The following is an 11,283-nucleotide window of genomic DNA, read 5'->3' as shown; positions in this document are numbered from 1 at the left end:
AGGAGCCGAGGGGATCTGAGCGCACTGAGGGGTTCTGAGGGGCCGAGGGGGCTCAGAGCGCGAGAGGGCTGGGGAGCCGAGGTAGCCGAGGGTGCAAGGGGGCTCAGAGTGATGAGGGGGCTGGGGGCGCTGAGAGCGCCGAGGTGGTTCAGGGGCCGAGGGGATCTGAGCACACTGAGGTGGCGAGGGGGCTGAGGGGGCCGAAGCGGTGAGGCGGCCGAGGGCGCGAGCCGGCTCACAGCGCCGAGGGGGCTGAGGAGCCGGGGGGGCTGGGGCGGCTGAGGGCGCTGAGGGGGCTGAGAGCGCTGAGGGGGACTGGGGGCTTCGGGCGCCGAGGGGTCGAGAGCGCTGACGGGACCGAGGGCAGGGGGCTGAGACGCCCCCCCCTCAACGGCCGCCGCCCGCTCGCGCCACTCATCCCGCAGGGGGTGGGCTGCGCGCGCCTCCAGCTCCCTCCAGAGAGCCCTTTCCGCCCCCCTGCCCTGCCCTCTCCGCCATCACGTGCTCCGGGAGCCGCAAAGCAGCGGCGCTTTTGCGACAGGGTGACAGCCAAATGGTGCGACATCGGCGGCGGCCGCAGGAGCAGCAGCAGCAGCGGTCCCGGCAGCAGCCCCAGCCCCAGCGCCAGCAGCAGCCGCGGCCGAGCGCCGCCAGGGCCGAGCGCCGCGGCAGGGCGGGGGAGCGCAGGGCGGCCCGGCGGGCAGCGCAGCGCCTCGGCGCGCCCCCCATGAGCGCTGAGGGGGCGGCAGCGGCCCCTCCCGCGCCCCCCCGTCTGGCTGCCTGAGCGCGGGGCGCTCCCCCCGCCCCCGATGCGCCCGTAGCGCCGGCCCCGGGCCCGCCTCCCTCGCTCCCCTCCCCGCCGGCAGCGGCAGCGGCCAGGTGCGGACTTCAAACCCCAGCGCGATGGCGTCCAACGCGGCCGAGAGGGAGATCCTCTTCACCGAGCTCCAGGTAAAGCCGCCGGGGCTGGGGGGTCAGGGGGGAGGCAGAGCCGGCCGAGGGGAAGGAGGGGAAGGGAAGGAGGCGGGGGCAGCCCGCGCCCACCCCGGGCCTCTTCCCGCCGCTCTCCCCTGGGAGCGGAGGCGCCGCCGCCCGGTCACGGCCCCACCCCGCTGCCGGCCGCGACCCGCTTTTGTCTGCCTGCCGCTGCTCCGGCCCTCCGGCACGGCTCGGCACGGCCCGGCCCGCAGCGCCCCCCGGCCGCAGGGGGCCGCCTCCCGCCGGGCAGCTTCGAGCCCGCGGCCCCGCCGCCGCTGTGCAGGCCTCGAGCTCAGCGCCCGGCAGCAGGAGAAAACGGGCCCGCCGGCGGCGTCCGGCACAAGGCGAGGGGTTTGTCGCTGCTGGGGGGTGTATAAATGAAGGCCTGGGGCCCCGGGGGCTGCGTGGTCGCGCTGCCCTGCCTGTCAGCTGCGGGCTCGGATACCACCCGGGAGCTCCGCTGCCGTGCCCTTATCTGTAAATGTCAGCTCAACCTGCCAGCTCTTCCGCTTCCTCGTCTGAAAGAAAGCTCCTTTTCCGTTTGTTTTTTTTTTGTTTTGTTTTGTTTTGTTCTTTTTTTTTTTTTTTAATCTGTGCGAGTTTATGGTTAATCGGACAAAGAATGCCTTTCTGAATTTATTCCTTGGACAATTAGCCAAACTAACAAGTCCATAAATGGAAAGCATTGAATTTAGCATTCAAATCGAAATTAGAACAGCGTGCTTAAAAAAGGAGGAATTTATTTCATAAACACCGTCAAATTTTCCTGTAGTTTTAAATGTCAGCGCTCGAGTAACAAAGGAAGAGAAGGCACAATAGAGGTGTAGCACTTCTTCAGATTGGAGCACATGAGATGGCTGAAGGCTAAGAATCCATCCAAAACGCTAAACTTTAATCAGTGGCTTGTAAGTGTCTAGGAAGAATCAGTATGTTAATACAAACTTGATACGATGATATATAAGCTGGTAAACCTGTTTGAAGTGGTAAGCTGCGTGAATAAGTAACTATGGTAGTGTGACAGGTAAGCTAAGTGGAAGCAGAAGTTCTGCAAGTAGCACTGAAGAGGAGTAGGGTTATCTAAACAGAAATTAGCTGTGTTTTTTTGTTTAGGGGGTTTGGAGGTTAATTTTTTTTTTTTTTTTTTTTTGGAAGATTGACTGATGATGCATATTTAAAAAATAAAAGAGAGTAGATCAGATCCTTTGGTTACCAAGTGTAACACAAGATAGGGTGCAACTTTTGTATCAGTACTTGTAGTCTTTGAGCAAAACAGAAAGGTCATGAAATTAACATGGAAACACCAGTGGGGCTTAAGTTTGTAAACTGTTATGTTCCGGTATTTTTTTTAGAGGAAGTTCCATATCAGGAAGAAACGTTTTAAAGGTATTGTTTTGATTTCAGTGGCATATACTAGCAAAAATTGTGATATCATTTTCCTTGTTAATTTTTCAAAACATATTACTCTTCATATACCTATGTATAAAAGTTGCTTCAGTGGCATGTTACCAAAGTAAGGAGAACCATAGTGCAGCATGAAATATACCATTTTGCTAATGTTTTTTTTTTTTCAGGAGAAAACTTCCTCAAACTAAAGGATGCTAACTTAAATAGTGTTCTTATTTTAAATAGGCTTTTACTTGCATATTGACCGCAATCTTATGTGGAAAGGGGAGGAAGTTGTAAAATGCATAGCTACAGTACAAGTTGAAAGCCTCGCGTAAGTGGGTTGATCTAGATCATGAACCATGTGTGGTTTAGATGTTTCGATAATACTCTGAAGACCTACTGAGAACGAGCTAAAAACAGTGTTAATCCCGGGCTTGATCCCGACTTTGAATCAAAAGTGAGTATCAGTCAGTGATAAACGCGGCATGTTGCTTATTGACACCACATATTCTATATGTATTTGGTTATGATAGCCCTGAAAGCTCCAGTGTGATGCAAGTAGTTTCTGTGAGGTTTGGATGAAGTTAATAGACGTGTTTTGGTTCTTGTGAATCAGCTGGACTCCCTGGTATGAAGATTGGTAAACTTCCACAACAACTACTGACAGGATGAGAAGTGGGTTTGGGGGAAATACGGAAAACAGAAGGGCAAAATAGCTACCCACTGAGAAGAAAAAATGTGGTATATGCACTTGTTTCAATGCAAACTCCATTTAATTAAATGGGCCTTAGATTGCACTTCTCCTCACAATGACAGGTTTATATATATAAATATATATAAATACTCCATATCTGATGGAACAGTTTCTTAAAAACCTCTGCTGGCAAATGGCCACAAAGCATTTCTGTCCTGCTATTTCTGCAAGGCATTTTTTCCATTCTTCTATATCTCACTTAAACATTTCACAGACAGTAGGAACTATCTCCTGTTTCTAAGCAAGTTTTGACATAAGTTTGTTCAAGGCACAAAACGTAACACTTTTTCCTCAGTAATTACCAAACACGTAGTGCAAAATAAACTTGGTAGTAAACAAACACCCTTTTAGATAGTTTTGTTTAGTAGCTTCATCAGCAAAATTACCTGATTACCAAAGACTGAGAGCTTACATAAAGGCAGCTTACCTTTTTACTTCCTTTTTTATCTCCAGTACAGGTTCTTTTGTAGGAGGGGGAAGGAGCTTGGGTAAGAACCTGTATTGATGATGTTGTCTTCTCTTCCAAAACTCTGCTGTCCTTCTCTGAGCTTGCATCCTTTTAGAACTTTGTCCAGCAGGTAAACTGGCCTCTGAAATGCTTGCTTGCAGGTTAATTGCGTAGCCTTTAACTCTTTGCTTTCTAGCGGAAGTGGTAACTCTGTTTCCTCATAAAATACAATTTCAACTAACAATGCCCTAGGTCCTTAAGGCAAATATGAAATAAAATTTTTACAATTTTAAATGAAAAATGCCTTATTTTTTTTCAAAATCGGTTTTCCATTTCCAAATATATGTGCTTTTTCTTAAGTGGTGATAGCTGTCAGCTGTCAGGTTGATATGGCCTGGGTAACAGAAGTTACTAAGCTATTCAAATGCATCTATTGTTTGTGACTGTGCTTCTAGGTGTTCTCTAATGCTACTTTTCAGGACAGAAATGTAAAAGTTTTCATTTTCAGACTTTTATTGTTGATGTTACAGGATATAAGAATTTTTTTCATTAATTCAAAATTACGCTTCCAAAATAATTCCTGTGTCTTTTTTTTAAAGTATGTGATTTTGTAACTAAAATGAAATACTTGATTAAATAGAGAACTTGGGCTATACCATATAGCAAATACAAATGTAACAGCCTCGCTTGCTTCAAATTGAAGTGTAAAATTTGAAAGAGTGTTTAAAACTCAGTCGAAAATAGGTATATCTAAAGACACAAAATATTTGCAAAAATGTCTTTATTTCTGGACTGGTCAGAATAAAGGGATTTTATTTTTTCGTCGCTGATATTTTGTTTTAATGGAAGCCCTACTCATCTAATCCATGATGATGCCGTAGCCAGAGCTCTTTGAACTATGTCACAACAGTCGTGTTCAAAGGCCATTGCTAACTTATTTTGTGTCTAAAGGAGTGATGAACAATACCATGACTGAAACAAAGGTAAAGTGAAGTTTACGCTTACTTGGATGGCACATCCTGTATAGTTTTGACTGTTTGCTTTTATTTTTCCATTTCATATCCGTTACAAGAATATCCATAAAATGAACATGTTTGAAAAATACTTGATATTTTGTTAGCCTATTTGAAATAAATTGGACAGTTGAGCTTCAGAGTACACAGCCACGTTTTACATATAAATGTGCACAAAATGAGGGACTAAACTACAAGTTATAACTCTGAAGACCTGCATTTCCTTCCTGGCTGCTCTAGTCTCTGCTAGGTGACATTAGGCAGATGACTTTGCCTGCTCATGTCTCAATTTCCCCATCTTTGGAATAGAGATAATGATGCTTGCTTTTTTAGAGATAAAAATGTACTGGGTATTTATTATTAGCTGTGGTCAAGTGCCTAAGGACATTTTAAAAAGGTACAAGTAACCTAATTAATTTGTTTTGAACAGACATTATAATTAGGCTGGATATTCAGCAGTAAGACTACCTTCAAATACTGTTCAGCTAGGACAGATTAGCCTCAGATAATTTTGAATTATCTTGTTTCTTCAGAACAAGAAAATGTCACATTCAGGTGAAAATATCCTAAACCGTTCTATTGCAGTTTAGACATGAAAATGTGTGTACAGCTGCTTGAACTTCTCAGCTCCCTACAAATGCTTCCAGAACTAGTGGGTTTAGGGAAGCACTTCAGTTTTTTTCCATTTGTGGATATATATTACTCTTTAAACAGTACTGTATTCAAAATTTGTATTAGTAAAATATACATCCTGTCCTCAGTGGAACATAAACAGTCCTTAAAATACCTTTAGGTAGGTGCATGGGTAGGGCTTTTGGTTTGGTTTTTGTTTTGTGTTGTCTTTTTTTATCCTTCCACATCTGAATCCTGTCGGTCTGCCTGTTAATGTTACAGGTTTATGTATGATGTGGACTTGTATACATTTGACTTAATTTTCTTTGTCAGAGCAGATGTCTTTCTAGGACCCTGATCTGTTATTTTAACTGAAAATAAATCATTAGTGACGGGTAGTAGAAAAGTAGATTTAGTTACAGTATGCTTAATAGCTCTGCTGGAGAAGTTTTACACGCTGAATGGTCATTCATTATAACGTAACCTAAAATCTGTAGCAGAATAACTAGATAAACATGTCCTTTACATTGGGGAACGGTGGTTTAAGGGCTTAATAATGGGATTAGGAATCTCTTCCTTCAGTGTCTCAGTGCTTTGCTGAATTAGAGGCTCAGACATTACATGGCCTCTGCTTAGATTCAGAGGAGTAAAGCCTTATGGTGGGTTGTATGCAGCACAAGGGGCTCTGCCTGCTTTTGATTTTTTGCTTTTTCCAGGATCGCTTGTACAACTGGTACAAATTGGTGGTAGGTTTTTTGGTTTTAAAATGTATGTATAATATTTTCCCTTCATGGATCTAGTAAGCAAATGAGTTCAGGAACAGACTGAGCTGAAGTTTCTTTTCTCTCATGAAATAGTTTCTGTGTAGCACAGGCAAGGCATTTATATGGCATTTTGAAGCAAGCTTTAATTATTGGTGTGTTGGTTTGTATTTTTGTATTCTGTTTTCTCTTGTTTTTGCTGTTTTGTTTTTTGAAAACTGAGTCTGCAGTTCCTACCATAAGGAAAATAACTTTTTTGCTAGTGGTATGTTGTTTTTTTTTGTTACCTTTCCCCCCACAACAGAAATGAGATTTATGTTGTAAGGTCCAAAACTTCTGCTGCCTTGAGATACAATTCAGAAGTACTACATGAAAACAGGAACTAATAGCATCATTAGCCAAAATGCATTGGGCATGTCCTTACAGTAATGTTACATCTGATTAGTTTGTTTATTTGGAGCGCAGCAATATAATTAAGTCACACTGACAGAAGACTCTGCCATTTTTTGTTACTGCCATTTTGCAGTTCCTTGTTGCTTGCTATGTTTGACAGCTCACCAGTGATTTGAATCATTTGCATGGCAGTCTCGGCATGCATCCTATGAAACGACGTTCTGCTCTGTGGGTTTTCTCGTGGTGCTTCTTGGGATGCTTTCCAGAACCTTCAGGAATCCCGTGACTGTGTCAGACCAATGCAGTTTTGTGGCATCCCTTGACTTTGCCAGCCCAACTTCTGGCAGCTGGCATGGGGGATATGGCTGAGCTCTGTGGTGAGCGGACACTAATCTGAAGAGGACAGCGTGCAGCTGCAGAGTTTGGTTCCCCTACATGGATCAGCTCCACTGGGAGTGGTGCTGCTGGTAACAGAAGAGGCAGTAAGTGAGCTGCTCCAGATAGGCACTTACCTTCACAGAGGGGGAGGGTGATCACTTGCTGTGGCTCACTTGTTGAATCCTGAAGTAGTGGTAGTTTGATTGCGTTTAAGCATGTGGCCACAACTTCTATTTTTGTTGATGCTAGCTACAGATGCGGGTTCCTGTGCTGGGTGTGAAAGTCATGGCTGCCTTGGTCGTTGTTCCTGAGCACTGCTGCAGTGGTGCACAGAGTGCTTCTGGCGTGGGTGCACCGTGATGGCAAACTGTGCTCTTCTTGTCAGTGTGCTTTTTTACTTCCGCTGGGCAACCAGGGAGAAAACAGGGAGATTACCATAAGCGTAGTTCTGCTAGGACGACTGTGTCTATACTAAAGGCCTTTGTTACACCATTATAGATGGCTGTTTGTGTTACTGTGGTGTCTGGGAGCTCGTTCTGGGTCGGGATCTAGGCTTTACTTAACACACAGCCAGTAAGAGTCTGTCCTCAAAGAGCTTACACAAGCAAGCGTGCAAAAAATGGGTGATGTAAATTCAGGGAGGAAGAGAAAGCACTGATATAGGTGGTAGTGCCTGAGCATCAGCGTCTCAGCTGTTCGTTTGGGGATGTGTTGTAGCAAGGGATTGCTTGAAGGAGTGTTGGAGGGAAGTGGCTTCATAGGCATTGGTCTGGAAAGCTCTTCCAAGGACTGAGGGGTGTGTGTTGTGGGTGGTGGAGAATGGTAGTGCAGCCTGATCAGAAGGAGAAATAACCCGAAAGTACCAAATAAGAATTGATTGGGGAAGGGCTGGGCTATGGAAGATTAATACATGCCAATCTTTTCCTGTTCAGGGTGTTTTTGTTATTTTTTGTGGAGGGGGGGTTGTTTGGGTTTTGCTATAAAGAAAGGCCAATATGTGGCAGGACCCAGAGAGTGTGTGCTCTGGCCTGTTAAGTAAATCCAGAAAACTGGGCTATGTTGTTTTTCTTCTTTAAAAGAAAAGAAATGCAACCGTGGGTAAATTAGCTAGCTTTTTCTGCCTCCAATTCTTGTGGGTTTCTGTAAGCCTTCCTACACCATTGGAGACGTGTTAGTTTTTAAATGACAGAGAATTCCTCATTCATTCTCTATATAAATACAGATCAGAGAGCTTGAATAGAAGACCTATCTGTTTCATGTATGTGGAGTACTGGTGTTTCTGCTGAGGATTTTCAAACGGCTGCAGTCCCACACCATGGTACAAGGAATCATAGATATTTAAACTGTGTTAAACAGAAGAACCCGATAATGAAATTAACAGAACCAACGGCTGTTTTTTTATTTATGTTGAGAGGAACCAGGGAACAGCTTTCCACTGAGTTCCAGGATAAATCTCAAGGATGATGTTAGGCTGTTAACGTGACAGGAGTACTTAAAAGCAGATCAGGTCAGAAAGGAGAACTTCTTATGTGGATTATAAGTCCACTAGACAGCAGGAATAGTTTTCTGAATTAGTGCTGGGCGTTAAACATGGAAAATGTTGTTCAGGTCTCAGAATGTAAGAGCTTTATTGATATCTTTTAAAAATTAATGCTCAGAGCATGTAAAGATCCCCATAGAGTACAATATACTTATGTATGTACATTTTTTTTAAATATGAACTTCTCGTAATTTGAGGAGAAACTGGGAGTTGATGGCTGAAGGAAGCAGAAAAAAGGTTATGTGTTTGTTTCTGTTTTGAGGTTCTAAGCACAAACAACTTTATTAAGCAAGAAATAATATTAATGATATGGTTTAATGTGTCACTGGCACTGTAGTTTGCTTTTGAACTTAGGAACTCAAAGATATGTATATTTGAAAACTATAAAAAGGTTGATTCAGTTTGTTTTATTGTTGTAGATTGCTAAGACACAAGGCAAATCTGTGATAAATTTAGGATGGAAAAGTTCTAGTTGGTTCATTGTCCTCACTGTCTGCTATAACTGGAAGTTTTGCCCAGGCAGACTTGAGGCTGTTCAGAGAACGTGTCAGACTTTGTCAGCTGGTGCCGCTGCTAAAAGCGGTTCTGTGCCATGCTGTGTTGCTTTGCATTTGCACAAACAGCTATAGAGCGAACAGATTTTGTTGCTAGTTTTGATTTGATGTTCACTTGGTGGTTTGGTTTTGTTTTTCCTAAATCAGTTTTCAGCTAGATAAGTTTCACAGTCCAGTTCACGATGTGGCCCTATAAAGGTTTGCACTGGCATGCATCAGGGGGTAGTCTGGGGCAGGAACAAGCCTCTAGGAGAGGTTAGGACTGCTGGTTCTTCAGGGCGGGGTTTCTATTGTGTGCTTTTTTGGTGTGTTTTTCTGTTTTTCCCAGCAATGCTGGTTTATGCAGTAAAATGTTTTTCAGGTTACAGGCTTGATGCAGACAGATTTACTCTGTTTATGTGGCTTTTGCTAGGCACTATGAAGACAGTCCAATTCTGCTGGAGATGGATAGGCAGATAATGAACATCCATGCCCTGTCAGTGGCAATTCTTTTCTAGCTTCGCATTCTTCAGGCAGAAGGTCTCATGGTATGCTGCATGGGAGTGTAAGAACTTCTTTGTCTGAGAGAGCCTTGAAAATAGCATTGATTTGTGCATCATGCGTGGATGGAAGATGTAGTTTCATCTAGCTTGATGTCAAAGGTTGAAAACAGTGTTAAGGTTTTGTAGCAGTACGCTAGGTGCATGTGGGGATATTACCATGACTTTATTTATTGGTCTTCCATAGTTCATGTTAAAGCTTTTATATGCCTGGGGCAAAGAGTAGTTTTGAAAAATCATCAGTCTTTTTGTTATTTCTGTAACTAAGTGAAACAAAAAGCAAGGATACAATTAAAACAGTTGGGATCAAATTTTGGAGTGAAGAAAAGTTACTGTGCAAATAAATAACGTTACTTATCCATAAAGAAAGTGAAGCATGTGTTACAGTTAGGTATGGATACGTTTGTTATTAAATAGCTCAATAGCTGTGAGGCATTTGAATATTTAGTAAGAAAAAAAAAATGATTGCAATAACAATACCTCTGACTGGTCATATGAGCATCAATTAAAGCAGCACTTAGAGGACTTTGAAATCCTGTGTTATAAGATCAATGCTGTGCATGAGAGGTGTAGCCAAATTTGGGAAGGGGGAAGGCCTGAATATATGGTACAGAAATAACAAATTTGAGGTAGCAAAATAAATGTTTTCCAAGTTCTTACAGTGTCAAATTCATTTGTAAGATTATCAGTTTTCTCCTCTTCTTTGTACACATTGGCAAACAGTTTGCTTTTTTTTTTTTTTTGTTATAACTCAGAAGTGCCATTAGAATTTAGGACATGATTTTTATGAGTTGTGCTGTTGGGGTGAGCATTATCTTCGGAATAAACAAGGAAAGATTTTGTTTTTTCAAAATCTTCTGGAGTGCTCTGCTAGCAGCTGGCTTATTTGTGTAACATGGGCAAGAAACTTTCTGCCAGTCCAAAAATAAAACAGAAGAAAACTTGCTTAGTTCTGTTCTCCTGCCCACTTTTCTTATTTCTCTTTCCCTGTAAGAAAAACATAGCCCCTGTTATGGTAGATTTATGACTCAACATGTTCACATCAGATTATTAGATGTGTGATTGAAATTGCTCTTTCATCATTGTGCTGCATATTATCACTTGGATTCTTAAGTAACACAAATCCAGAAGCCTCCCAAATTTGTCTTGAGAACTTAAAAGACATGCAGGATGACTTTGTGGCCTGGCTTTTTTTTTTTAACAAGCACTGTGTGTAAAGCCATCCATTGCTTTTCAACTTTATATGTTTATTTTTGTGGTAGAACTTTTCAAAACAATGAAGTAGAATGCATTGTAGGATAATGTTCCCTGCATAGATAAGCCTGCATGTGACATGACAGGATTATTTCTTCCCTAATTCTTCAATTTCGTGGGCTACACTTACAAGAGACATAATGACAAAGAACTGTCAGCTTTTTTTAAACACAAAAGACAAAAGTACATCATTGCTCTCTGCATTAGTGATGAGGTATCCTACTGACAGCTCGGAGTGCATGAGTAACTGCCTGGGCGTGATGGCGTGGGGGGAGAACACGGTACGCTAGCTCCTAGCAAAAGGTTATGGAAGACAGTCAGGCTGAAGGCAAGGTCTCAAAGGCCTGTATTGAAAATACCAAAAATAAGTGTACTACAGATCTGGAGAGCACTTTAAAATCAGGAAGGCCTTTTTGTAGGGCATGTTCTAAACTTAGTGACAGCAGTAGAAAAGTAAAAGTACTGTAAATCGTACATGCCTGACTACTAGTGTAGCATTCTTGAACTGCTGCCCATTTAGGACTCGGCAATCTCCTTTAATGGAAGCATGTTTTCTTCAATATTTGACTTTGTTTATTGCTTATAAATAAGCTCATATGAAGCTGGTGTTTTAGGCTGAGAATGACTAGATGTTGAAAGTTATCATTTGCAAATTCAAATATCTGTATAATTA

General features: G+C 43.1%; 1 protein-coding gene across 3 annotated transcripts in view; it reads left to right on the top strand.

Annotated features, from left to right (window-relative positions):
• Nucleotides 1-571: 571 nt before the first annotated feature.
• Nucleotides 572-11,283, top strand: part of PKN2 (protein kinase N2) — a 54,441-nt gene continuing 43,729 nt past the window's right edge. For all 3 annotated transcript variants that reach the window (XR_014318037.1, XM_082766278.1, XM_082766277.1), the window contains exon 1: nt 572-951. Coding sequence is in view for 2 of the 3 variants with exons in the window: in XM_082766278.1 (XP_082622404.1) it covers nt 904-951 (48 nt within the window). In the remaining variant the exon portion in view is untranslated. The remainder of the gene's footprint in view (nt 952-11,283) is intronic.

Source organism: Aythya marila, assembly GCF_965140915.1.
Source record: "Aythya marila genome assembly, chromosome: 8".
NCBI classification, from domain to species: Eukaryota; Metazoa; Chordata; class Aves; order Anseriformes; family Anatidae; genus Aythya; species Aythya marila.
This window is presented reverse-complemented; position numbering and strand designations above follow the sequence as displayed.